Source organism: Penicillium verrucosum (assembly GCF_028828655.1).
Source record: "Penicillium verrucosum strain IBT 35672 chromosome Unknown utg000001l_segment0_segment0, whole genome shotgun sequence".
Lineage (NCBI taxonomy): Eukaryota > Fungi > Ascomycota > Eurotiomycetes > Eurotiales > Aspergillaceae > Penicillium > Penicillium verrucosum.
Window position 1 is genome coordinate 13580995 of NW_026643210.1, and position 27177 is coordinate 13608171.

Sequence of the window (27177 nt, forward strand, 5' to 3'; positions counted from 1 at the left end):
GTTACTAGTTTAGGTCTAGGTTGAATGTCAATGAATGAATATTGAAAGCGATCAAATTCAAGAAATCAATATCTGGGTTTCGAAGAGTATTCACATCTGTCATCGTAATTTCATAGATATCATCAATCAAAGGACCTGGGTAGGCCGACCCTCTCGAAGGATATGTACAGCGGTCCTAACACCTCGGAGAACCGCTAAACCCATTAATAAAAAAAAGCTAGAAAGAAAAAAAGACATTCGCCTGCGCTATGAACCCACCACATTCGCTTGAATCAAACTGGGAGACCGAAAGTGGAAAAAAAGGAAAGAAAACGACTGGCTCAATCTATCAACCCCGTGGCGATGGCATCATCCAGTCTGCAAATAATGATAGGGGGCAGAGAATGACCAGCGGTGTACCGAACAAACAAAGCGAGAAATTGTAAAAAGAACGGAAAGATCAAGGTGAAATGAAACACGAAAAATCATCCGGCGTAGTTGGTCGGACGCCGACCAAGTAGCCCATGCTGGGTCTGGCTGCGTGTCATGCGGCGGGGAGTAGGATCATCATCCAAGCTCAAACCGCCCATGCCTGATCCGAGACCATTCCGCCGGGGTGAATAAAAGGGGTTGGAACCCAGACCGGGGTTATTCCCATACCGAATGTTGCGGTTAGTGAAATTTGTGGCGGCGGTGGTAGCTGTGGCTATAGTCTCGGTGTCCGAGTCTCGCTCATAATCAGACGCGGGGTCGATTTGCTTTAGAGATTCCATGGTGAAACTATGTGGGTTTCCGTTTTGGTTGAAGGCGTTCTGATTGGCAGCGGGGAACGAATGGACAGTTCGAGACGAGGTAAGCCCATACTGTGGCACGGAAGGTAATGCTGAAGAGAAACTGGAAGCTGCATCGGTATCGCCAAATGAAAGTGGAGGAGCGGATGGTTGTGACCCAAATGATCGGTGCACAGGCGGGCTGCTGGCTCGAGGCTCAGGTGTGGACTTGGATGAAGATTGACTTCCGGCCCAGTCAAGGGCACCCGATTGACTCGAATGCGGTGGTTGTGATTGTGGCTGTGGCTGTGGTGATCCAGATCCTGAGTTTTGTTGACTTTCTAACCTGACCTTATTGTAGAATGATAGCACATTCATAGTTTCCTGTGCGGCCATGAAAATCAGGAGGAGTTTGCCATAGCGATCGAAGTAGTCTCGATTAAGCGAAACTGTGGGTAAATGTGCCCCCATGTGAACAGCGACGCCAAGTTCGGTGATAGAGATCAAAATTTCCATTCCATTCCATTGCACAAGAGGCCTTTTTACCATGGTGATCAAAGCGAACCCTGCAACAAGGCTTGCCGCGCCTAGGGCAGCGATCTCCACGTAATTTCCTGGAATCAAGATCTCGTGATTTTGAGAGATACTCCATGCGCTGATGAAGCTGACTAGCAGGCCTAGTCGAAGACACCCATAGAAGAGATAACTTTGCGTCTCGTCGAGAGACGAGCCCTTGTTCCGCAATTGCTCAGACCAGCTAGGTTCTTGGGCGGCATCGGGCTGGAAATTGAAAGCACGGTCAAACAGCGTTTCCAGTCCAGTTGATGTGTCATGATCATCAGGAGGAAAGAATTTTGGTTCCTTGAACACTGGTTCAGCATCGACACAACTTTGCTGCCATTGGCCTTGTGGTTGGATAGGACTGCGATGGAACGGATTAGGCTGAATTACTTGCTCGATCGGTTTCGTTGAAGTCTGGGTGCGAAGCTTCCACGCAGGAGGCGTCGGGGCAGCTGGGATCTGCCCCTGGAATGGATGAGGACCATCGAGCACAGATGGCTGATCTCGTCGTGTCACAGTCGGTCGGAGGTTATGGGTAACAGAAGGGGACCAGTCCATGCCATCATTATCCGTATGGTTAGAGGCAACCATAGGCGGCTGCTCGACGGGTGACGTAGGTTGAGGCTGGGCCAATTTGTTAATTGGAAAGCGCTGCTGTAATCCACCATTGTTCGCCTTCGGTGTTCCGCCAGATCGTGTGATGCGAGTCGACACAGGTGACTCAGGCAATGCGGAGGAAGATGCCTTGGGGACTTCGAATTGGGTTTCCCAGCTGTTATCAGACCAATTGACGAGTGGACGACTAGAGTAGCCGACAACATATCGAGAGAACCAAACCGACTGTCACAAGTTAGCATATGGAAAGCAAGCTCAAGGGTCAAGGCATACTCACCAGAATAGTGAAACCCATCATTAAAGCATGCAAGGCCGGAATCAATTTGGGTTCTAACCCACTGGCAGACGGATCCTTGACCACTGCCCAGAAAACACATCGTACCACCATGACGATGAGTTGAGTTTGGTAGTACTCTGCAAGACCGCTGAATTTACCTGGCATTCCGTCTATCTTCATGCGCAGCTTTGGATTCCACCACAGCGAAAGTGCACCTGCGATCAATGCCAGACCAGCAGTTGGTGCTAGGTCAGGCGAACATTCTCCTGGAATGCGTTGTAAACGGATAGACTGGCTGACGCACGAGATTATAGAGATGGGTGCGGTTGGAGGTTGTTCGGTGTCGGGTAAATAATCGAAACTTGGCGAGACCTCGGAGAGGGTGGCTGCACTGATCAAGTTCCAGGATAGCTGACCTGCAATACTAGCCCAATATGAAAGTGCACCCACAAGAAGAAGCAAGCTTCTCCAGCTCCGGTTCCTCGCCTGTCGTGATTCTCGGTTTGCTCGGCTTTGATCCATCATGCGCCTGAGGTGATCCGATTTCGCTTCATAGCCAGCTTTTCTGATGCGAGATTTCACAATGGGTTCGCAAGACTCGCAAACCTGGGGGTATCGGTCCTCTAGGCTTCTGCGGAACTGCTCATACCCGCGTTCGTATTCGCTATCGGTGGGATCGTCCGAAGGGGGAAAGTAGGAGGCCAGTGAGCTCGTGAATAGATGCTGATTCCGAGCACATTTGGCGCAAAATGACTGGGATCCACTGAAATCAGTTGATTCGAAGGGCGGTTCTGATGCGCCAGGCGCGTAGGCTTCAGCGTTGGTGACCACAGCTGGTGGGTCAGTAATTTCTCCTTTCTGTTTCGAGAACAGTCATTAGTAAAATATAAGTAGATTCGAGGGAAGAATCAATAAACATACCTCGTCAAAGAAGTTATCAGCCTCACAATGTTCACAGCGGAAATTGCGAACAGGCCCACGATGAGAGAGAGCGGACCGCTGCCCACAATAAAAGCAGGTCAAACGCTTAGAAAATAGAGAAGCCATGACATAGTAACATGGAAAGAACCACAAGTGGAAGTGTTGGTGTAAACAAGGGAGACGGGTTCCGGATGCCAAAGAGGAAGAAAATAAAACCAGTCGGAGCTTTGCACGTGCGGGGGACGTGTATGGAGTACCGCGACTCCAATTTTATTATCCGCTTGACTACCTTATTGACATTGTTGTTGCCTGCCATTCATTCATTCAATCATTCATTCATTCTATTCATTCTATTCTATTCTATTCATTTCATGTTATTCTTCACCTCTATTATTATGATAATGATGTACTAAAATCCTCGGGTTGTCTCACTGAACTCTTGAGACCGTGGACAAAGATGACCTTCTCTCTTGCTTCTTTATCCTTCTGGGACCTGCTCCTGTGGTGTTTTGTCCTGGCAATTACACTTGGAGCCAGCATTCTCCTTGTGAGTACCATTTATTTATACAATTGAATCAATCTGACTGGTTTATCTCTCCTAGGTTCTACTCATCTCCCTCACGATCTCCCAGAATATCATTCCCCCAAATGTCGCGCAAGGGGATCTCCTACGCACCTGTTGGTAGTCCTTGGAAGTGGTGGTCATACAGCTGAGATGCTTTACATTCTTGAGCGCATGAAACTCGACCCCAAAATCTACACGTATCGGACATACCTCGTGAGCTCCGGAGATAACTTCAGTGCAGACAAAGCTAAGGATTTTGAGGCTCAACATGTACAAAATTCTCAGGGCCATGCCCATAACAACAACTATACCATTGTCACAGTACCACGTGCCCGACGAGTCCATCAATCCTATCTCACCGCGCCATTCTCAACGCTTCAATGTTTCTGGGCTTGTCTCAATGCTCTTCGCGGACTACACCCAGACCAAAAGCTCCCAAAGGAGTACATCTCGCCTTACCCTGATCTAATCCTCACGAACGGTCCTGCTACGGCAGTGTGCGTTGTCGCAGGCGCAAAACTCATCCGCTTCTTTCTGTGTTTGGCCAAATTCACTGCCTTGTGTCTGGGTCTGCGAACATTCTCCTCGTTTAAATCGACACCAAAACTGCGCACTATTTACATCGAATCATGGGCCCGGGTGAGCTCGCTCAGTACCTCTGGCGTCTTGCTGTTGCCTCTGGCCGACCGTTTTCTTGTTCAATGGCCTACCCAGGCCGGACGACGGGCCTGGTGGGGGATGAAGAGAACGCAGTATGCAGGATGGCTTGTGATCTAAGTGCCGTATATCTACATCGGCTTAGTCTATTTCAACAGTGTCTTCGATCTGATAGTTGCAGATATCACAAGATATGATGTTCTCGCCAGCTAGGTATCTAGGTAAGAAATGAATCAAATGAATCGATTGATTCGTGCTAGTTTCCTCTCCACACACAGTCATTGTAGACACTACTCGACTATATGCCCCTTTTTATTCCCCACGTAGATAACTCAAGACCAGAGCAAGCGTATGCAGAATGTCCGTGTACCTGGACTGTGTCTAACTAGGTATATAGTTAGTTACATTACACATGGGCATAGTTAGTGTGTTATATAAAAGCCGAAATCGTTCCTTAACCACTGAGAAAAGCTCAGACAAAACGAGGTGAGTGGTTGACTTCTTCTCTTCCAGTCGTCTAATAACTCTTCAAAGCTCCTGTTAATTTCAATTTCATATTAATTGTTGTGACTTGTGCTTTAATCAACCCATACTTACCCCGCATCGGACGTTCCTCGGCAACTCCCTTAACCTCTTCTGTGTATTTCAATCTTATATATCTGTCTCTCTGTCTCTCCTCTTTGAACCAAAGCAATTGAGAATTCTACTCACCATGCCTTACTCCTTGTCAGGTCGCAATGTCTTGATCACTGGTGGCTCACGGTAGGAATCTTCAATTTGAGCGTGAAACTATACTCTGGTTAATAAGCTAACCACGTTTAACAGAGGGCTAGGTGCTCTTTCAGCTGAGAAATTCGCCTCAGAGGGAAGCAACGTTGCTATCAATTATATGTCCAACAAGGAGGTTGCGGATAAGCTTGCCTCGAACATTGCAAGCAAATATGGTGTAAAGGCTGTGGTTATTCAAGGCGTAAGGCACTAAATCCAATGACCAGGGTTATTTTGCCTAGAATTGATGCGCTGACATTGTCTTACATCTGGAAATAGGATGCTGGAGTCAAAGATGACTGCATCAATGCCGTCAAAACCACAATTGAGAAGCTGGGTGGCTTGGATATCATTATCTCAAATGCCGTGAGTTATACAGTCAATCCCAAGAGGTATGGGAAATGCTGATACATGAGAAGGGATGGACAAAAATGACCAACTTCGGTGATCTTGATGCCATGGACGACGATGACTGGGATAAGGTACCGAATGCACCCACGGTAATCGAAGTTCTTGTTTGGCTGACTATTGAACCAGTGCTGGTCGGTTAATGTCAAGAGCAGCTTTTACCTGTTCAAGGCAGCTTTGCCCACGTTCAATGCGAACCCGGAAGGTGGCGTTTTCCTCATCACAGCCTCGATTGCGGTAAGCTGCCCGAAAATAGGCTAAATGGCCTTGAACTGTCCACTACTATAGCAACGTTGAAATGCTAATTGCGGGGTCTTTTCCAGGGCGTCATGCCAAGTGGAAGCAGCTTGCCTTATGCTGTCTCGAAAGCCGCATGTATGCTATCGTTATTATAAATCATGCTGTTTGGTTACTGACTCTGTATCACCCAGCTATCCATCTCATGAAGTGTCTTGCTAAGAGCCAAGGCGCCAAAGTTCGCGTCAATGCGATTCTTCCTGGTCTGTTGCTCACTGAATGGGTAAGTAGCACATGTTCAACGCTAGCATTGACGAATACTGAGAATATCCCAGGGTCAACGCTTCCCGTCCGATAAAATCGAGAGCTGGACAAATGCGACAGCCCTCAAGCGAGCAGTAAGCAATTCTGGTCTCCCTCAACCTTAGAAAAGGACCTTGTGTGCTAATAAATCTCGCGGTAGCCCGAGGTGGAAGACTGCGCGGATATGTTTATTACCTTGGCCAAGAATGCTTCTATAACCGGTCAAACTGTTCAAATTGGTATGAGTCTCAGGTCCAGCGTGTTGGGTTGAAACTGACAATCCTTTTAGATTCTGGCTTCGGGATCTGATAGAAATGAGGAACTGGAATCGTATTGTTAAAACATAGGTGATAGTACACTGAACATTATCATATTTATACAAGAGAGTTGCGGAAGGGAGTCAGTTCCCGACCTTCATATTGGAAAGCTCGATCACCGAACATGCGAGCTTTGATAGCGGCTCGCAGACCCTCTGCATCTTGTTCACCTTCCACTTTCATCCGGTTGATGCGCAGAACCTTGCCATCAGCAGTAAAAACGTATAGCTTCCGTGACTTCTTTGGCTCTACGGGGTGGGAAGCATTTGTAAACGGCAGACCTGGGAGGATTGAGAACGAACCGCATCCCTCAGGCGGGTCAACCTCCTCGGTATCTGTGAGAATGACTCGTTTCTGTTGGAATGATAGAGGCCCATCTGCAGGATTGCTTGCACAGAGGGCCTTACTCCAGAGAGGTCCAATCACTCGGTTACGTCTGTTGATTTCTGCCAAGGTCCAGTTTGTCCAGTTGATGTGCCGGTCCTCTGGTGTGATTTTAGGTGCAACCTTCAACTTGCCGGTTTGTTCAGCACCAGTATTTGCAATGGGAGGGATAAATAGACCCTTTTCAATGCTTTCCACAAGCATTTCTGCTCCTTTAGGTGCAACAAAATCCACCAACTGGGGGACGGTACATGACTCTGGATTGGGGATGTCGAACCCCGGGGCCGGCGTTTGTGATATTATCACTCCGTGATCAAAGTATTTCGAATGCAAGGTCTGAACTGTCACACCAGTAGTGGTCTCGCCGGCGAGAAGAGCATGATGAAGCGGCGCAGGACCACGGAAGCTAATCAATCAGCTTAATCGTCTTCTTTAATTCTGCATATAAAAATCACATACTTTGGTAATAACGAGGGGTGCACATTCAAGCCTCCATACTTGGCATCATTCAATATGCGCGGCGGAATAAAAAGTCCGAATGATACAGCAATCACCAAGTTTATGTTACCGTTCGGGGAGGACGGGGGCTAGCACAGTCAGCGAAGAGGTCAATTTGGTTGAGTTTCGGTATTATGTACTGTCCATCCAGTGAAGGTATCAATCTCATGGATCGGAAGGGAGAGAGCAGATGCGGCCGCTTTGAGCGGTACTGAGGGAAATTGAATCAGCAAACGCGGGCATTCAAGGAAGCGTAAATTGAAGCTAACCTTCCCGAATTTGTTTCAGTCCTCTTCCAACTCTCTTTCCAGGTCTACAGATGACATCAATGGAGGAAATACGCTCCGGCTGTTTCAAATGATAAGCATGGAGAGCTTTCAAGTGGGCGATACTGAATTGATCAGAGCCGCAAAAGAGAATGCGGAGTGGATCGGAAGTCTTGGTAGCATAGAACCTGAAGGCAAGCCGTTGAAGGCCCACCGGTCTCCTACAGAAACTTAGACTCCCTGGGCCTGGAATAATCCACATAGTTCTGGTGGATAATTGCCAGAAGTTGAAAAGCCACCACGAGAGAAAGTTGAAGCTTCCCTTGTAGTAGCTTATCGATAAACCACGTGATGTCAACATCCACCCCAGATCCCACTTCAGATGCATCTGTCTTTCAACCATTATCGTTGTTGCCTGTCTGGTGCGACCTCCAGACGTCATCCAACGATGCGATGACTGAAAGTGATCATGATTCGGTGATTCCAGCGCAACTTTCCTACCTTGCCATCTATAACCCGACCCTCGGACCTACCGACGAGACGATCGCGGACCAGATCGTGTTCTATACTTCGAAATCGAGCTATGCACGGCGCATCGATAACCCCACTGCAGAAGGCGAAGCAAACAAATGTCTTGAAGATGAAGGGAATGAGAGGTTGCGCCAGATAGGTCTGGCGCAGGGCATGGTCAACTTTGCGAGGTCGGCATCTCCGCAAACCCCGCAAATGAACCAATCTAATCGTGCTTGATATACAGTAATTTCTCAGCTGGCAAGACCCTAGAATATGTCGAAACAGACAAATCGCGGGTCGTTCTACTTGAGTTGGAGAAGGACTGGTGGATTGTTGCCGTAAGTGGTTGAGATAACGGCACAGATCACAAAAAGCTTATGTTAAGCCAGTCAATCGACCTGACCCGAATTCCCGCCGATACTGCCCAGAGATCCTCTGGAGGATCCGACTCTCCGGCATTTCATTATTCGTCACGAGAGATGGGACCGCCGCCTCTACTGGTCCAGCAACTACGTCGCGCCCATTCGGAATTCCTTCTACACCATGGCTTCAAATTGGATGACATCCTCCATCAAGCCGGCAGGTCCACATTTTGTCTGTTCCTTGAGCGTTTCTGGGAGAAATTTGCGTGGAATTGGGAACTTCTGTTGACCGGAAACCCAATTGTCGAAATCTATAATGGCATCAAACTTTCTGCGGGAGGAGAGTTGGGGATCGGCGTCGGGGAAGAAGAGTGGGGCAGCGGGGAAAGAGAAGTACTTGAAGACTTTGTGACAAGGACCGACGGGTTGGTGGACTTGGTTGTCTCCAGGTTTGGCGATTCATCTTCACAGCTCGAAGGGTCTCGGGCTTTGGCAGGCTCAAATAACCAAAATCGGTGGCTTGGGACAGATAATGATCCTCGACCGTCCGATGGTGTAGTGTTTACTGGTGTTGGTGCTCTTTCTCGGCACTCGTTGGCGCATTTATCACATTGGATGGAATGCATTTATCGGTTTGGGGATGCTGCGTATGGAGTTGGGCGGGACCCAACCTCGCTGCGTCGCCGTAAACCACGAAAGCAGCGTGGAAGACAAATTTCGGAAGATACCCCTCAGCCCTCCACGCCGGATCACAATTTTAAGCCAGGGATACCTCGTCCACTCATAATAGCGGCACCCCAGCCGTCACCCCCGGAAGTCATTGAGGAAAATCAAGCAGGGACAAGAAATGAGGCATCGCCACTTCGCACCGGGCAAAGCAGCGAGAACCTAGGGTTCCCAACTGAGGCGGTCATGAAATACCTTACTCTTGGATATGGCTCCTCTTGGAGTTTCTCTCCGAAGTCGACATCTACGCCGCCTGAAAGTTCTACTCCAATGCGAGATGAATCCACTTCAAACATGTCAACCCCGCGGGATCAGCCCATTGGCGCTGTACAATCGCCTCCGGCCGGCATAAAATATCCAAGCAGCATGAAGAACAGTCCTTCGGGTGGTTTTGTTCTTGGACCTCGTGATGATCTAGAAAAATTGGATGATTTAGAAGAAGGAAGCCCAGAGCCCGAATCCGAGAACGGCAAGTCCAGGACTCGAATAGTGCATAGAACACTACATGTCCACCTGGCAGATGGGTCAGATACCACTCCGACAAAACTCCAGGTCGTGATATACGTGGTATGTGTTTTTCTTACTATATTACCCAAATCAGCTCACTAATACACCACCCCAGAATCAACCATTCATGTTCACATTCCTCTTTGATCCTCAAACACCAGCATTATCTTCGCCATTGCTATACTCAAGCATGCACCACCAGCTCGGTCCTCTTCAGAAACCCCTTCTATCATCAACATCCCCAATAATGGCAGCCTCTCGAATCGCCATGTCCGAGACCTCCCCGGACCCCAACAAGCGCTTCTCCACTCGAACACAGCCAGTTTACGATCTAGTTTACGACCCATCTAACCTAACCATCCGCTCCTCCATCCCCAACATCCCCAGCATGAGCGTCACCTCCTCCGCCCAACCAACCAGCTCACCATCCCGCACCCCCTCCCCCTCCCAATCATCAACCCAACCACCCTGGTCCCGTGTTGAAAGCCTAGCGATTCACCACCGCCTCCTATCAACACATACAGACACGCGGTCCCGTCCGCAGGAGGTTGAACGCACAAGCAAAACCCACCGCGGATGGTGGGTCGTCTGGGTCCGCATCCCACAGAGCCCAACCCAAACTCCAACCGCGCTATCCACCACTTCTTCATCCGTCGCCCTCTCATCCATAACCAACAATGATGGTGCCTTTCCCGCAAATCAGTTCCAAGTGCACTCTGCTCCTCCGCCTCAGGAAGCCTTCCTCGTCCGCAGAGCGAGTGACTACGTCTCCCCGGCAAGCCGTGTCAGCAGTGGCACTCGCTTCTTCCGTGATCTAGGCGGTGCCTCTTCTCCGGTTGGGCTGACGGGGTCTTCCCGTGCGGATATGGCGCCGTCGAAGCTGGTTGAGGGGCTTGGCATGGACGCTAGGCGCTATATTGAGGGTCTGTTGAGTTTGAATCGGTAGTTGGAATGTGGCTTGGTGGAGTGGAGTGTGGAGTTGTGGGGTTTCTTGTATGTGTTTCCTCAGAAATAGGTACATAGATGTGCCACTGAAACTACATCATTTGAACATGGATATTGAAATTGTTTAAATACATTAATAGTTGGAAGGACTCATATTTTATATCTTAATGGATGCTTGGCTACGCAGACTACAGGATTACGCATGAGAAAGTACAGACATCAGATGGAAATAGACAGTACCATGCATAAGCTGTAACATAAAAACAGATGTAGTAAAGGAGGGAGAGAAAAACAGTAAAAGCCGAATCAAGCTCTTCGCGTATGGGGAGATAACCGCAGGGACAAGAATCTATGACACAGGGGGAACTCGACCAGGGAAGGCGAGTCACGGCGTTGACCAAATTGCACAACCGGTGCTACACTGAATGGCTTCCCCTCTTCATCTCCTGGTAGTTCCAATTCTGAGTTCTTTTTTTCGATGCTTTTCGGTTGGTTTATAATTGTCACCTCAACGTGGCGGTTTGGCATTTGAAAATTCACGGCGTCGGAACGAGGAGAGGAAAAGAAAAAGAAAAGCCCACAGTGTTATGATGAAGACAACGCCTCCCTAGACAAATTCTGCAAATAAAGGCAAAAGAAAAACACAAGGTCGACCAACTGAATTGTGGGGGGAAACCTCCACGACTCGGGTGCCCGGATTCGATATTATCCACAATTTCGCATGCAGGCCATGAAGCCTTCCTCCTTTCCGAGAAAAACGTCACCAATTGCTTTTCGTGGAGGCTCTCATACATGATCTTTGCTCGAGCCAGACCACCTCAACAATTGGTTCGTTTAGAGAATCAGGCAGCCCTTGCCAGGCTTGCGGCCTCCCTTGCCCTTAACGGCCTTCAGAAGAGCAGCACGAGTGGCAGCCTCGAAGACCTCACGGACACCCTCGTTGGTGCGAGCGGAGCACTCAAGGTACTTGTAGGCACCGATCTTCTTGCGGACTTCCTCACCCTGTAGTTATATATTAGTTTATATTGGATCACTATAGGGGCCGGAAAGGTGTACCTGGTCTTGCGAGACGGGGCGCTGGGATGTCTTGGCAAGCTCATCAATAGTCTTGCGGTCGTCGCGAAGATCCTTCTTGCAGCCGACGAGGATAATAGGGAGACCCTGGCAGAAGTGCAGAACCTCAGAAATCCACTATTGTGGTACGTCAGCACATTCGGTCCACTTCACACCCAAACATTTCTTTGCTTCGGGATATGCAATCGAGAGATAAGACACCCACCTTCTCCTGGACGTTGTCGAGCGAATCGGGTGAGTCCACAGCGAAACAGATCAGGATCACATGTGAGTCGGGGTATGAGAGAGGACGGAGACGGTCGTAATCTTCCTGGCCAGCAGTATCCCAAAGAGCGAGCTCGACGTGCTTGTTATCAACCTCGACATCGGCGACGTAGTTCTCGAAGACTGTGGGGACGTAGACCTGACGGAAACAAAGTCAGATTATCCTTCTTGAATTATGCTTCTCCGTCGTATATTCCTGTGTCGTGATTTCGGGAATCGAAGTTTCGAGTATGAATGGAAGCTTACCTCGGGGAAGGTACCCTTGGAGAAAACACTGTGAACTTCAAGTCAGACGGCCGAACCAAAAAAAAAGTGAACGCGGAGGTTGGGGGAAGCGCCCTCGATAAGAGAGCCACTTTCAGTACTCACATGAGCAGACAGGTCTTACCGCAGGCACCATCGCCGACGATGACGAGCTTGCGACGGATCTCGGCCATCTTGATAAGGAACAAGTCAGTATAGGGGGCAAATAATCAACAAAGGACCTGGGAACCCCGCAAGTCCTAGAATTTTTCAAGAATGAAGGATGTCTACAGGCATGAGGGGGTGACAGAAACAAGACGATCAAGAAGAAAGGGCGAAGCCAGGCTCCCGAGGAGGGGGGAAAAGGAAAAGGGTGATCCCATACAGTGTTCAAAGGCGCAACGGTGTAGTAGTTTTAAATGTAGTAAATCAGCTAGTGCTAGTAGCAATAGCTCTAGAGAAATGAAGAAGATGGAATAGGTATTTCCGATGGGAAGCGATGAAAAAAAGACGATGGAATGATGATTTGGAGGTGGAGGAGAGAAAGATAGAAGACCAGGCCAGACAACGGAGGGCGGTGGCAGTATACTGGTATTTGTTGTTGCCCGTTAGTGTATCGGGTATTGTGGCTTTTTTTCAACCCCCCAGATGTATCGACTTGTGTGGTTCAAATGTTGTCTTAAAAGTACTGACTCAATACAGTGTCACAGCATTTGGTATCGGTATGCATGTGTACATAACATTTGAAGTACGTTACCTTTAGTTACTGCATACTATCGTGTCTATAACCAATCTACAATGAGCATATGTATCACACACACACACACACACACACACACATATACCCCATGTGTACCCCCTGGATTTCAGGCTGCCCTTTTTTTTTTTTCCTTACATGTGGCTTACACCTCTCCCCTTTTCCAAGGTTAGAAGAGAGAAAATGAGAACTTAACGGGTGCACAGCCCTAAATATGTGTGGCTGAGGTCCAAAAAAAACCCGCTCCATCCACATCACCCGGTCCACTTTGTCACTTTTGTCCACACAGCCAGCACAGCCACCCGTGGCTATGAAATTAATGGTATCTGATATGAGCAAAATGTGATATCAGTTTCGTCCTCTGATGATGCTATCTTCTCTGGATTTCACTAATATCATTTGGTTTTCACTGATTCAGGGACTCATGTGATTCTCTTTGAGAGCTTGAGCAAAAACCGCATATCCAGCAACATTCACCGCATAGAAAAATGAAGGGCTACTACAATATCTTCTTAACTCCACGTCCTCAATTTCATGTATGATGTACCACCCTACTGGGATGTGCAAGCCTGCACAGACAGTGTCTCCTACAACATACGCGGCTACCGCCAGAGCTACGGGAGCACACTGGCAACCTTTAACCAACCCGCTTGACTTGTCCAGTGAAGATCGCTCCGATGGTTCCCTGCATCTCAGTTGTTTCTGGCGTTGATCTGCTCCATAGCTCTGGACATGTACTGACTACGTTATAGGTGGGTGTTTTTAATGATCTCATACTCTCTGCTGGTCTTTCTGCTGGCAACCCCCGTCTCATTTGCTACTGCATCTAGGGGGGTCCCAACTAACTTGAATGCGTTGTCAAACCACTGGGAGAATTAAACCATGGAATTTTGATCTTTACACATCCGAATCATCAAACCTTTACCCCCTTTGCTTTCTTCTGGGCTTACATGACCTGACAACATTCTTGAAGCTGCTGTTTGGAAAGTGGAGCTGCTATATTACCACCTCCAATGATTGCGCCGTGCCGGCTATAAATAGTAAACAGGGGCCAAATCCTGGAGCTTGCGCCCACAAGCCACAAGCCGTTAGGATGTTTTCTTGGGAATAAAAAATAGGAGGATATAATCCTTTCCAGCACTTTAGCGTTTCGTCCAGCGCCAACAGAATCTATACACACTTGAATTATTTATTAGTGTCGGTTCATTTGCCGCTCAACAATATGGATTAATTCACAGTTTCGATGGCCGTGGTCTGGTGGACTTGACGATCGACCTAACCATACAAATACAACCCCATGACAGATTTCTTTCCTCATCTCAAACTCGGTTTTGGCTACAGACAGGATCAAAGCATACCCAGACTTCGGGGACAAGCTAACCAAGATAAGAACACAAGGATGAGCAAATGCGGCTTACAGAAAGGGCTTTTCGATCCAGTTCCACGTCTTGATACCGCTGGACCACGCAACATATCAGTCTCCACGAGAAATACTCGGTGTCTACTTTTGGCCCGACTTATCTTGTGTCCAACAAGAATTGGAAAGTGAATATCTTTGTTCTTCACACTCATCTTCGGCATTCTATCGGTCTCTTATGGTCGTCCTTGAAGGCTTGCGTTATGTCATCCCTAAAGCTATGATGCCGTGCCGGTACACACTCTCTCCTGTGGTCATAATTATCCAGCGCCTAAGAAGGAACTCAAATTACGTGTCATAGGCGTGAATGTGCATCTCACAATCCGTGCTTCTGCTTCTTGATTCTACGAACATGGTTGCAGACAAGTGTTACTCTGATCGACATTCAAAATCTAAATAAGCTCTACTAGGAAACGACCTGTGCAGTGAATCAGAAGGTCCCAAACACATATATAGCTATGTGGATTGTCGGGTACTACTGCACTGCTTAATGGCCATCAGTGATCTCCAAATCCTCGGATATAGACCTTTAATCATGGTGTTGCCCGAATATCTTTTTGATATCATGATGGCAAGATGAAACTTCCAATGTGAACATGATCTGTGATGGAGGGCTGCCTATACAGGGACATATCCATAAACTCTGGGTTTTGTCGACATCAGCTTTTGTTGGCGTTGTTGAGACCTGTCGATCGTTCCTGGCCTTCATTGTCACTTTTCCATGAGTGTTTTGTTCCTCGCAAATATAGAGGGTTGTGTGCAACTAGATTTCAAAGAAATTAGTAAAAAGGCGTCGTTTGAATCGCCAACTAGCATGTAGCAATGCAAAATGAGGGCTGGTCCTGAATGTGTACAGGCGGCGCTTGTGCTGACATAATGCGTATTGACCTTGATCACGTGGTATGTCGGACACCCTCAATTTTCGATCCGCGAATCGGGGATTCTGAGGCAGAGACAACGTTCGGCCATTGCTGGACCACAACATTCAATATGCAGAGAGTTATCCAACGGACAGCTTCAGCGCGGAAGCAAGCTCTTAAAAGAACCAACAAAGCTCATGAACGACAGGAATTGTTGGAGCGTGTTGGGATTCGGCGGGCGCGGAAGGACTTCGGCGGCGCGCTGTCTAGTCAATTCCAAGCAGCACGAAAGAACCGCTGGGAGGATTGGGAAAAGGGGCCTCTCGCTCCCATGCGAGACTCTGGTCTGCAGCGCACTACATATGGTGGTCAGGATGCTTCCGTCTTGCACCCGCCGCGCCTCCCTAAACACGAACAACGGAGGCATGTCCTCTTCGCCGAAGGTGACCGGGTCTGCGTTGTGCGAGGACGGGATCAAGGAAAGATCAATGTGATTCAACAGGTCAACCGGGACAGTGAGACTGTCCTCATCAAGGGTATAAACATGGTATGTCTTCAGCGAACCATCCATCCAGGTCAATGACCTCTTGGTCACTAAAACAAAACGCTCACTACTGTGTCTTAATTAGGCCGACGTGGTCATTCCCGAATGGGCCAAAGACAGGATGGGACACGCCGGTGATACCCAGCCACAGTCCTTCCCCGTATCCTTCGACGACATCCGACACGTCATTCCGTTGGAAGACACGAAGACTGGAAAGATGCAAAACGTCATTGTCCAGCACGCTTATGCGGCTGGGCCGTACACCGAGCGAAGTGAGCACAGCAAGCTCCCAAGATTCACTCGCTATGTCTCCGGCTTGGACGTCGAAATCCCTTGGCCATTGGAGGAAGAGCCTGTCATTACCGATGGCGAAATGGACACAACACGAATGGCGGTTGAGACCAGCACATTCACACCCACACTGGAGCAGCCACCTATGCCCTCAACCGTCATTGATGAGCTGCGCAACAAATACTCCAGATTCCGCACTCGACACGATCCGGAATACCTCAAAGAGAAGATGAAGGAAGACTATCGCAAGGAATACAGAAACTCTGTCTCCATGATGACACCGAAGACAGATGCCAAAAACTTCAAGATTGCCCAACTTGCGGAGGCGAGAAAGGCGAACCTGGATGCCAACGGAAATGGGATATTAACACCGGATGCCATCAACTTCATTAACAACCACATCCAAAACGAATCGCGTCTCAAGAAGCCAAAGAAGTCCAAGTCAAAGTCCAAGCAGACAGCTTAATTGGGCGAAGAAGATGGAAGTCGGAAGAGGGGTTTTTTTTTCCTGTAGCATTGTGTACACACACCACTGTATTCTAGTATGAAGCTTTGCATTCACTCATATATCTATTTCTTGATTAAGTTATTTCGAATTTCATCGTTTGAATTCATATAGAGTACGTAGATGTCCATACAAAGTAGGGCTCCAGTCAATGCGGATACTTCGGGCCCACCCATACGTTCATCCCCCAATTCTCCGACTAACCTGCATCTCCCTGCACTGCTGTTCTCTTGAACCAAAGCAGTCGCAAAAAAGAAAAAAAAATGGCATTTGCCTCAATTAATTCTAAGGGCGCGCCCATCGCCGCCATCGAGGAGGCATTTGCGACGGAACCATTGCTGAAGAAGCGAGTCTACGATGCGATCGGTGCGTAGCCAACAGCGCACCCACGTCCCCATTCGATGATCCCGTCGAACACCTACTGACTGTCGCCAATGGGTTTCATGGTTTAGGTACAACACCGCAGCATAAACCTCTGCTCGAAGATCTTGCGAAATATACCTCCAGCCTGCTGGCCAGGACTGCCAACACTACCCTCCCTTCGCGGCCCCCAGCCGCTGATGGACCTGCCGCTAAAAAGCGCAAGCTTCAGAATGGAGACTCTGGGGAGACTGCGCAGGCGTCAGTCAACCTGAAAGATGGCAATGCGCCAGTGCTATTTTATGTTCAAGATGTTTCGTTCTCTACGCCACAGAGGAAGAAGCTTACGCTTGAGATCACCGCTGGGCATAAATATCTTCGGGCAAGGAACCAAGCTACGAAAGAGATTGAATTTGGTGTTTCTATGGAGAAGATTCGTGAGTTTGACCCAGAAAAATAACCTTTTCTTTTTCCAAGACAAATAGTTTACAGTTACTAACACAACTTGTTAAATTAGGACATGCCCTCTGTCTTCCCGTGCCGGAGAAGACCCAAAAACAGTTCAATTTTTGCATCATTCCCGAGTACGCCGATGGCATCACACCCCCGCCCGAGGGAACAGCAGCCTCCGAAGCTATGGTTTTTACGATAGCCGATGGACCAGCCAAGGCTGCATTCTCAGGAAATGGGGAACAGCTTGGCCACGGTCCTGGTGAATCGGCCGAGGCATTTATTCGCAAAATTCTGAATGAGAACATGCCTCACACCAATGTTGTGCGCCCTGATGATAAGCAATTTGTCAGTGCCATGCCTGAGGCGCATCGAAAGGGCGAGAAAGCATACCATGTCAAGGCATTCCGCGGTAGTAAAGAAGGTATGTTATATCCATATCTCCATTTAGCTGGAAGCCATTATGGTTTTAGGCTTAGTCTCGATCATTCTAACATGCTTTGGCTTGCACCAGGCTACCTCTTCCTTCTTTCGACGGGTATCTTATTTGCATTCAAGAAACCGCTTGTGTTCTTTTCATTTGCTACCGTTGACTCTGTGTCGTATACTTCTGTCCTTCAACGGACATTCAATCTCAATGTCATGGCTCGGCCGGCGAATGGCTCCGAAGAAGATATCCAGGAATTCGAATTTTCGATGATTGATCAGGATAATTTCTCAGGGATTGATACTTACATCAAACGACACGGGCTTCAAGATGCTAGTCTCGCAGAGGCGCGGCGCGCCAAGGTCTACAATGTCAATAAGGCCGGTGGAGAGGATGCAGCGGCACCCACCGCTGAGGGAGCCGGTGAAGATGAAAGCGAACTCCAGAAAGCCCAGCGGGAGCTTGAAGACCAAGAAGATGAAGAGGAGGAAGACTACAACCCTGACAGTGACGATAGTGAAGGCAGCGGGTCCAGCAGTGATGAAGATGACGAGGAGGATGAGGATGCCGGCCAGGACAGTGATGAAGACATGATTGAGAATGAACTTGGAAGCGAAGCTGAGGACATCCCCGAAGACCATTAGGATGCAATCAATACGGAGCCGTTTGTTACGATATCTAATGTAACGATACTAGGATTAGATTCTTAGATTCCAACCTTTTTTTTTTTCAAACAGTCTATCTGGTGGACATGTCATATTTGAAGCTAACTAGTTATTAGTTAGTTATATTACAACATAAGAAAGGTTGTACATTCGCGTACAATATAAAACTACATATGTATGTACTTTATAGAGTCAATTTAAGACCGGAGTTCCTGCCAAGACGGTAATATTACCTGATTAACCGCATTCCAGACCGATTCTCCCCTGAAATGGAAAAGAAAAAAAAATGAATCGACCTTTCTTCTATGTATGTTCTTCGGGCTCAGATCCTGACTCTGATTTCTTTCTCCCAAAATAAAGAAAGCGGTGCCTCTACCCATAGAAGTAACCAATAAATAGCTACATGTATGTTGAAGGTATTCCCTGATATTTCTGGTGCCTGGTTAATGCAGCCCTGAAGGTTGAGCCGCCGAGGTCTGAGCTAAGTACTCCGTAGGTCCACGGGTACGGAGTACATATAACTAGGAATATTTAAGAACCAATTTGGTGGCTTTCCCTAGTAATCTTGAATTTTCATTGTTAAAGGGCAGACCTTTTAATAATAGTACTAACTATGTAACTAGAGAGTATGGAGAGAACAATGTAGACTATTGGCCTCCAGGTCTCAGAGAAGATTTTCCCCCCAATCTCAAAGTTACCATACAGTCACTGTACAGCCGTGACCGCCAGTTCCTGCACCCCCCCTCTAGGACGTCTTTTACCAATACGCACCCAATACCCTCCGCTCCCTGTCTCTCTGTCTCTCCTAGAGTGTTGCACCTTCTCTTTCTCTTCTCCTCCATCTTCCCCCTTCTCAGGTCCTCTGGTCTATCTTTGAACCACTGCTCAGTGCGGCTCGTACTCGCAGTAGGTCGAAGTGTACTCTCTGTTTTGATTTCTCCTTTTTTTACCCTTTCATTTGGCTTCTCTACAACCTCCCCTTCGGCTTCAACCCCAGCTCGTCTTCCGACCGTCAAAAAGGACCCACGGCCGCCTCAATTATTGCTCGGCGCTGCCAATTCCGCTTGTGTTTGGTTGCTTCGGCTTTATACGTCCCTACGTCCCTTCGATCTTGTCCCGATTGTGCATTCCGTCTGCCGCCCTGTCTCCTTTCATCGCCGTCACCAGTACATCGGCTATCGGGCGAATAGATTCCATTGAGCCTGTTAGAGCTGCCTCGGTCGCAAAAAATAGAAGTCATTGTGATGTATGTGACCAGACTCTTTGATATCGCTCTCATTGTTGCCCAGCTTCGTGTGTGCTGACTGCGCCCAGTGATAGCATCAATCACGTGTCTACGTCCCTGAAGCCATATTCCTCCGCGGGTTACAATCCTCACTCCCGAATCCATGGCTTCCTCGTCATCGAACGTAGTGGGTGTCCACTATCGTGTGGGCAAAAAGATCGGTGAAGGCTCCTTTGGTGTTATCTTTGAAGGCACCAACCTCCTGAACAACCAGCAGGTAGCCATCAAATTCGTATGTTACCCTTCCCCTTCGTCGCGGTGAAGCCCCCCCTGGCTAACCTGAAGTCAGGAACCCCGGAAAAGCGATGCACCCCAACTCCGCGATGAGTACCGGACATACAAGATTCTGGTTGGATGTCGTAAGTGTTCCGTCTAGGGAAGATATTATGTTGTGCGCTCTTCTAACTTCAAGGCAGCTGGCATTCCCAATGTCTACTATTTCGGACAGGAGGGTCTGCACAACATCCTCGTTATCGATCTTCTGGGTCCTTCGCTGGAGGATCTCTTCGATCACTGCAACCGCCGCTTCTCTACAAAGACTGTTGTGATGGTAGCCAAGCAGATGGTGTGTTTTTCCTGCTTGGAATTACAAGATGAACCTTAGCTAACTGTGACTGGCCAGCTTTCGCGCGTCCAAACGATTCATGAGAAGAACCTCATCTACCGTGATATCAAGCCAGACAACTTCCTTATTGGCCGGCCATCAACCAAGGCTGCCAACGTTATCCACGTGGTTGATTTCGGTATGGCCAAGCAATACCGCGATCCCAAGACCAAGCAACACATCCCTTACCGCGAGCGCAAATCCTTGTCTGGCACTGCTCGCTACATGAGTATCAACACGCATCTGGGCCGTGAGCAATCTCGACGTGACGACCTGGAAGCTCTCGGTCATGTCTTCATGTACTTCTTGCGGGGTGGCCTTCCCTGGCAGGGCCTGAAGGCTGCTACCAACAAGCAGAAGTACGAGAAGATTGGTGAGAAGAAGCAGACGACGGCAATCAAGGACCTCTGCGATAGTTATCCAGGTATGTTAACTCACTTCTCTCCGTCTCCATATCCATATCCATCTACTAATCACTCCGCCAGAAGAATTCAACAAATACCTGAGCTACGTCCGCAACCTTGGTTTCGAGGACACTCCTGACTACGATTATCTCCGTGATATCTTGACACAAGCTCTCAAGAACGCCGGCGAGGTCGAGGATGGCGAGTATGACTGGATGAAGCTCAACAACGGACGGGGCTGGGACTACAAGTCCTATTCATCTCAGGCGCATCTCCACAATCAGCACCAGGGCTCGGCCGGTCGCGACCTGCATACAAGAGAGCTTCGCAACAGCCAGCGCCCGGGAGTGACAGCCGACCGTTTAAACGCCGCGCAGCCCCCGCCTCCTTCTCCAGCCAAAGTTGGAGCTGGAAAGACGCGCGAGCGCCCAAGCGCCGGCGGCATGCCTCCCAAACGCCAGAGCGCGGGGGTGGAAGCATCGACTCCGGCCGCGTCAACCCAGGCGCAGTTCCAAAACTCCAATGCCCACCTCCCCGGTCGCAACGGAAGTCCAGGGAACCCGGGGCTGAGTAGCCAACAACCCCTTGGTGCTCCAGGTACCCCTGAATCGCCCCCCACTTTCGCGCAGAAGTTGATGAAGGCTCTGTGCTGCGGTAGGTGATTCAGCTGTGCTGCGTCACTTGAGCGCCCAGCTCATCTCAGGATCCAGGTTGAATTCCAGTCAAATGAAGCGATGGCGCATTTAGACCTACCGCGCCACGCTTTCACCTCTGCTTCCTGCCCTTCATGTCAGAAAATGGCCTAAGGAGGTCTGCATGGGATTTCTTTGTTTCGTTCTTGTTTACTTTCACCTCTCGCTCGTTTCTTGCCTTGTGTTCAAGTGGTTAGCGCCGCTTCGCCGAGCAAGAATCGCGCTTCTCGGCCTATATCACCTTCTGGCCATACTCTTTTTTTTTTTTTTTTTTTTTTTTGTCCCATTCGATCCTTCAGCCTTATACATTTGACTGTGGGTAGGAACAACCTTTCTCTCATTGATGTTACATCTCATCACTCTTTCATGGTGCTACGACTCGGAACGGCGAACTTGGGAGAGTTTTGTCTTGTGTTTTCGATTTCGCCTCCTCGTCTCGTCACTATATCCGGCGTGCACCGTTTAATATCAACCCTTGGTCTTTCAAATGGGCGGGTACTCATCGGTTGATTCTTCGATGCCATTGATTTTGCGGCACGCCCGCCCTGGGACCTTGTTTCTTGCGCTGGCTCAGGAGACAAACAACTTGGATCAATGGCTTCAACCCCCGCACAAGAATTGACAAGGCTCAATGACACAAATCCGCCCTGGGGATGAACCGAGTTACGAGAGATGACAATCAGAATCGACTGATCTTGGGCCATGCTTGTCCATATCTCTAGTATACATATCTCGGTCTCATTTCGTCCCGTTCGTCAACCTAGACAAGCACACCAGACAACCCTCGTTTCTATTTGGGTGTTTTGTTTCCTCCGGCCCATCTACCATGGTCCTGTCATTGTCATTCTTGTTATTTCCTCCCATCCTGTTTGCATCTAGAGGGAAAAGAAATCCTTTCCACTGCGTGGTCTTCATTATTGCATGCAGAAACTGGAGGAAGAGCATGTTGCATATATCCCCGTCCCTTTTCCCGTTCCCCTTTCCTATCAACCGCGTGCTCTGTCCTTTGATTGTTCCAAAGATCTATCGTCCAATGTCTATAATCGTCTTTTGTTGCTTTGTCTTTTCTTGCTCTGTTTCAGAAGCGAGTTTTTTTTTTTTTTTGTTACTGGTAGGCATGAGATAGCATTCTTCTTTTTTTTCATTTGGTTTGTTCTTACACGTCTTCTGCAGTTATTCGTACGGCGTATATAAATAATTCCTGTAATAAGAGCTGTTGCATTTTTATATCCTCTCTTCTTGGTCTAGCCGAGAAATTTGTTATGTGGTATTGTTTGCTTTGGATGTTGTACTTGTTAGTCTGGCGGAGGATATGCCTCCCAAGCTTTCGGCCAATATCCATTTGACAAGATTTGTGTACCGCCACACACTATGTGATCATTCTGCAGTTCTACTTGATACGCTAATGCAAGGATCACCAGTCCGTGGCATGTTATAGCAGTAGGTCGCCCAACAGAGTAACCTTCTTGAAACAGGGTGGAGTAGTCCAGAGACTTATGACATCCCTCTATGATATGCCCACAGTAGTATGTCTCAACGACAACCCTTGCCCAATTCAGTAGTGCAGAATATGTGCATGGGAAATGTAAAGCAAAGCAACCTCACTGTCCGGCATCTCCATCTTGAGCCTAGCAAGAATGTGTCAATAACCATCATATGATGTCAATTGCTAAAACTATCAACACAGGCTGTCAACCCCAGTTATTGTGTAAAACGCCGTCGATCATTGATCATCATCCCCAGACTCTGGACTCTGCAGAAACAGACGCAACCTCTAAACCATCACGTCCAAAAGTATAACCGAAACTTATATCCCTTGCCCGAAAGCATAGACACCACAGCTCTGAACCCCATGACCCAATAAGCAAGCCCCTTTCCCACATAGTTAGTCCACGGATATCCATGTGCCATCCCGCTCACCCCCGTACTTTAGCTATAACCAATAACAACCTTGGAATCCAAGACCACCCCCCCAAAAGAACCTGAACCTTGGGAAGTCGTGAGATTATGGCGCAGTCCTAGTCCACCAATGACACACCCACAGAACGCACTAACATGCACCAGTGAATAACAGTCAACAGTGAATACGGATATGCACCAGCCACCAACCCACCCAGCCAAGACCCAAGAGCATCCGCATCTAGAATCCCCAATACGGAGTACATAACCCAACGTCATCCAGAGGATAATCAGATAATCACCAAACCCCGCTTCATTGGGGAGGGGAATTTACTTTCGGTCCACCTTGCAGAGTCGCTCAGATCCCGGACAGGGCAGCCAGTTAGAGTAGAGTAGCAGTGGGCTTATAGGTCTATGCCTTTGGAATGTATAATGTGTTGTGGTGTATGAGAGTGCGAATGTGCTAATGCATATTCCCCCGCATTTATCTCCTTCCCCGCTTGGCGATTTAGTCTTGGCGTGGCTGAAGCTAGGCAGAGCAATTTTTGTTTTTGTTTCTTTTCTTTTTCTCTGTTTGCTTTTTTTTTTCTTTGCTTTTTTTGGGGGTGCATGAGTGCATGAGTTGCGCGTGGATGGGCTGAGGGCTTTCTGTGGGGATGGACTGGTTCTCCTGTGTTCGGATTGGCTTGCGTGTTTGAGATTTGGTGCTGGGCTGGTGGGAGGTGTTGTTATTGGTTTGAAGCTGGGGCTTGAGTTTGGGTTATTGACAGGGTTTACACAGGTGTAGTATAGTGTGGACTTGAGTACTCCGTATACTCGTATACAACATACAACATATATGGGATAAGGAGAGGAAGTTGGTACTTTGGTACAAGTACAACTAGGGTTAATTGCACCTTGTTATTACAAGAATAATTAGTCTCTTATGCTGCCTTGTCATGTTCTTTTTGGATGATCTTGTTAGTGTCTTTTTAGGTGTACACGAAGACGGTAAAAAAAAAGCATACCTTGTGCAAGAGATTTCCCATGCATAACCTTTGATACTATCCATACAAGGATGGTGTGAGCTATTGAAATCCTGCATGTGATACTAAATATCTTTATAGAAGTGATGTACGTGGAAGCCGATGCTATCCGAAGTATGGAGTACGGGATCGACCTGCCCATCACACACTATATATATAACTAACTATGTTGTATGTGCACATTCACAAAAACGATGATCAACCCATTCTAACTATAGATGTTTCAATTGACTAACACAATATGGTATGTTGTATATTGTAGGTCAATCCAGGCGCGTAACATGAAACAGCCATTCTCTAAGCACAGCGTATACTCCCGAGGTCCGTACTCCGACACTCCGAGACCCGAGTGCATATGTCGTATATGGCAACGGAATAGCACCTGGTTACGTGAATTGTGAATTGTATACTCCGTAGTTATAAAGTCGCTTATCCTATGCCCAAATTTACACGAAGGTCATAGCTCTCTGTGGTTGAGAGTTCAATAAAAACCCGAAAGAGAAATGACCTTTAGCGCTTTAGATGATAAGACGAAACCTAGAACAAGCTAGTCAAATATACTTCCCCACAAAGAGAAAAGCACATCCTTTTCCATAGTTGACGATGAATAAATTACTCCGTACTCAAATTCGCAATATCCAAGGCTGAGTGAGTGTTTCACGTAGCGCCGGGAACCGAGTACTCCCAGAGAGGTCCAGAATCATCACAACAGCCCCCAAATGACTCGAGTTGAGATCTGAAACGAGTCTAGAGTCGATCTCGATCGTTCTCTTGTTGCTAATTCCATATTTCCATATTAACTATCGCATGTTCTTGTGTGTTTTTTTTGCTCTGACACTGTAAAATCAAGATTGCAGTTGAAATAGTGGAGAAAAGTGAGGTAATTCACGGCATCTGCCGTCTGATCGACTGCGCTGTGCTGTTTTGGTATATTTTAGTTTTTAGTATTTTAGTTCTGTTTATCTCCCAAGGTTCCCGTGCTAATTCTAGCTAGAAAGGGCTGTGGAGGTGTCTTACTGGTCTGGAACAGCGTTATATATATTGTTTATATATTGCTTCTCTTCCAAATCAATATGATCATCCCGTGTGGATCTGCAATCTTCTTGCATGATACTTTCTTGCTTTGCCACTGGCTGAACCATTTACGATAGTTCTCGGTGGTAATTTCAATCCCTGCCATTATTACCCCGATCCCTGCCATGATTGAGTAACTCAATTCTAGTCGGCTGCACATCATATGTCGTAGAGACAATATTACAGGCTAAAGAAGGGCTCAGGGGTAGATCCGGGGGGCATATTGCTTGGTTGATTATATTTTCTCCTTGCTTCGCTCGTGTTTAGCTATAGCTTGGCCATTACTTTGCTTTTACTATGTACATGTACAGCGTAGCTACCAACATTGCATCGAATACGTGGTGTAATTGTAATCATACAGATGATATCGGCCGGAAAGACTGAAAGATAGACAGGACTTTGTGTGTATAGCTGTGTATAGCAAACCAAGCAAGACACTAAGGGTGATCGATATGGATGGCATTATCGTCAAGGATCGTGCAGGTACTAGTAATGTGGGCGTAGATGCACGAGTCAATAACGACTAACTATACCACACACCCCCTGTCCAACCCCCTCATTCTAGTCAGTGAAAAACGGCATGTCTACCCCGGTGCTACAGCAAACATCCTAGTGATAATCCTTGAAGCCATCTGCAGATGTGCCACAATCTGTCCTCCACAACCCCAAGGCCGCAACCCCAAGGAACCGGAGTGCGCCGAATACCCCATACCAAAAAAAAAAAAAAAAAAAAATAGAGAGAAAAAAGAGAAAAAAAGCAAGGGAGAAGCACGCGAAGGAAAACAAAAGCCTCACCCCCCTTCCCACTAGCAAAATAATTCCCCGCCAGCATTAGGGCCTACAGTAGCGCCCTAATGGAAATGTACCCCATAAACACATATATATTGTAGCAAGACACGATCCATAAAAAAAAAAGAAAAAAAAGGAAAAAGAAAAAAGAAAAAAGAGTCACATATCCACTTCCTCGAAACCCAATTGTTCTAGACACATTCAAGTCCATCACGCCAAGAAGAAGAAAAAGGGGAGACTGAAGGCCAGCTCGGCCACGGTAAGGACATACCTTGATCCCGTGCGCACCGATGTGGGGGGGTTGTTGTCCTCGATGCCTTGCCGTGCACATCGGACGGGGAAAAATTGTGGATCTTTTTCTTTTCCCTTTTCCCTTTTGGACTTGGAACTATTTTGTTTTAGTCTTAGCCTGGGGACGATCGAAAATTGGGGGGTTTGGGGGGCCTTGGGGGTGGCCTTGGGTGGGTGGATATCTTATGCAACGCTTGTATCCCTATCCCTGTTCAATACGGGCTTGCGGGTTTTTTTCGCTTCGCTACGGACATACGTGTGGGTGTGGATAGGCTCCATGGGGTCTAACTTGGTCTTTGTTAGGCGCGTGTGTTGCGATTCGTGATCTGTGGTTAGGGTGTGGGATGACTGCGGTAATTGCGTGCTGCGTTATCGCGCTGAGGTGTTTTTACTAGTTACTCCGTATGTTGTATTGGGGTTGACGTGCGTGATTTTGCTTTTTGCTGCATTGCATTACAACGTATGTGAATACCGCTGGTCGGTTTACCTATCTATCTGCACGCTGTAGGTGTTCTCTTGTTCTATCGTACAACGTATATTCTACTCTACATAGTTATGTTGTATATCGTATGGCATTTGGCAGTTCCTCCAACGGTCTGTGCCTCGATTGAATTTTATTAGTTGCATAACGCAAAAAACCTGATTGTTTTGCTATCTGACCGTGTAGTTGGTTATTCT

At 47.8% G+C, this 27177-nt stretch overlaps 9 protein-coding genes across 9 annotated transcripts; 6 read left to right on the forward strand and 3 right to left on the reverse strand.

Moving 5' to 3' along the window:
- Positions 1-464: 464 nt before the first annotated feature.
- N7516_004999 (uncharacterized protein) lies at positions 465-3249 on the reverse strand (the record flags this gene model as incomplete). Its single annotated transcript, XM_057217719.1, has 3 exons — positions 465-2150; positions 2203-3060; positions 3124-3249. The coding sequence occupies 3 exons, from the start codon at positions 3247-3249 to the stop codon at positions 465-467; spliced, it is 2670 nt and encodes an 889-aa protein (XP_057079602.1).
- Positions 3250-3838: 589 nt separating this feature from the next.
- Positions 3839-4465, forward strand: N7516_005000 (glycosyltransferase family protein; the record flags this gene model as incomplete). Its single annotated transcript, XM_057217720.1, has 1 exon — positions 3839-4465. One exon carries the CDS (start codon positions 3839-3841, stop codon positions 4463-4465), a length of 627 nt encoding a protein of 208 aa, XP_057079603.1.
- A 592-nt stretch (positions 4466-5057) lies between these two features.
- On the forward strand, positions 5058-6370 carry N7516_005001 (SDR family NAD(P)-dependent oxidoreductase; the record flags this gene model as incomplete). The annotated part of the gene is made up of 10 exons (XM_057217721.1): positions 5058-5107; positions 5171-5315; positions 5393-5479; positions 5533-5595; positions 5651-5758; positions 5845-5896; positions 5953-6041; positions 6094-6156; positions 6222-6300; positions 6351-6370. 10 exons carry the CDS (start codon positions 5058-5060, stop codon positions 6368-6370), a joined length of 756 nt encoding a protein of 251 aa, XP_057079604.1.
- A 65-nt stretch (positions 6371-6435) lies between these two features.
- N7516_005002 (methionyl-tRNA formyltransferase) lies at positions 6436-7929 on the reverse strand (the record flags this gene model as incomplete). Its single annotated transcript, XM_057217722.1, has 4 exons — positions 6436-7168; positions 7222-7349; positions 7401-7471; positions 7530-7929. 4 exons carry the CDS (start codon positions 7927-7929, stop codon positions 6436-6438), a joined length of 1332 nt encoding a protein of 443 aa, XP_057079605.1.
- N7516_005003 (uncharacterized protein) lies at positions 7878-10580 on the forward strand (the record flags this gene model as incomplete). The annotated part of the gene is made up of 4 exons (XM_057217723.1): positions 7878-8227; positions 8284-8377; positions 8429-9694; positions 9750-10580. The coding sequence occupies 4 exons, from the start codon at positions 7878-7880 to the stop codon at positions 10578-10580; spliced, it is 2541 nt and encodes an 846-aa protein (XP_057079606.1).
- Positions 10581-11413: 833 nt separating this feature from the next.
- On the reverse strand, positions 11414-12354 carry rho1 (Rho family GTPase RHO1; the record flags this gene model as incomplete). Its single annotated transcript, XM_057217724.1, has 5 exons — positions 11414-11581; positions 11636-11770; positions 11859-12056; positions 12164-12191; positions 12287-12354. 5 exons carry the CDS (start codon positions 12352-12354, stop codon positions 11414-11416), a joined length of 597 nt encoding a protein of 198 aa, XP_057079607.1.
- Positions 12355-15324: 2970 nt separating this feature from the next.
- N7516_005005 (mitochondrial 54S ribosomal protein uL24m) lies at positions 15325-16495 on the forward strand (the record flags this gene model as incomplete). Its single annotated transcript, XM_057217725.1, has 2 exons — positions 15325-15741; positions 15824-16495. The coding sequence occupies 2 exons, from the start codon at positions 15325-15327 to the stop codon at positions 16493-16495; spliced, it is 1089 nt and encodes a 362-aa protein (XP_057079608.1).
- Positions 16496-16797: 302 nt separating this feature from the next.
- Positions 16798-18415, forward strand: rtt106 (putative negative regulator of DNA transposition (Rtt106); the record flags this gene model as incomplete). The annotated part of the gene is made up of 4 exons (XM_057217726.1): positions 16798-16900; positions 16987-17331; positions 17412-17768; positions 17859-18415. 4 exons carry the CDS (start codon positions 16798-16800, stop codon positions 18413-18415), a joined length of 1362 nt encoding a protein of 453 aa, XP_057079609.1.
- Positions 18416-19824: 1409 nt separating this feature from the next.
- On the forward strand, positions 19825-21444 carry N7516_005007 (casein kinase I; the record flags this gene model as incomplete). Its single annotated transcript, XM_057217727.1, has 6 exons — positions 19825-19953; positions 20011-20080; positions 20138-20286; positions 20344-20749; positions 20814-21383; positions 21440-21444. 6 exons carry the CDS (start codon positions 19825-19827, stop codon positions 21442-21444), a joined length of 1329 nt encoding a protein of 442 aa, XP_057079610.1.
- Positions 21445-27177: the final 5733 nt, after the last annotated feature.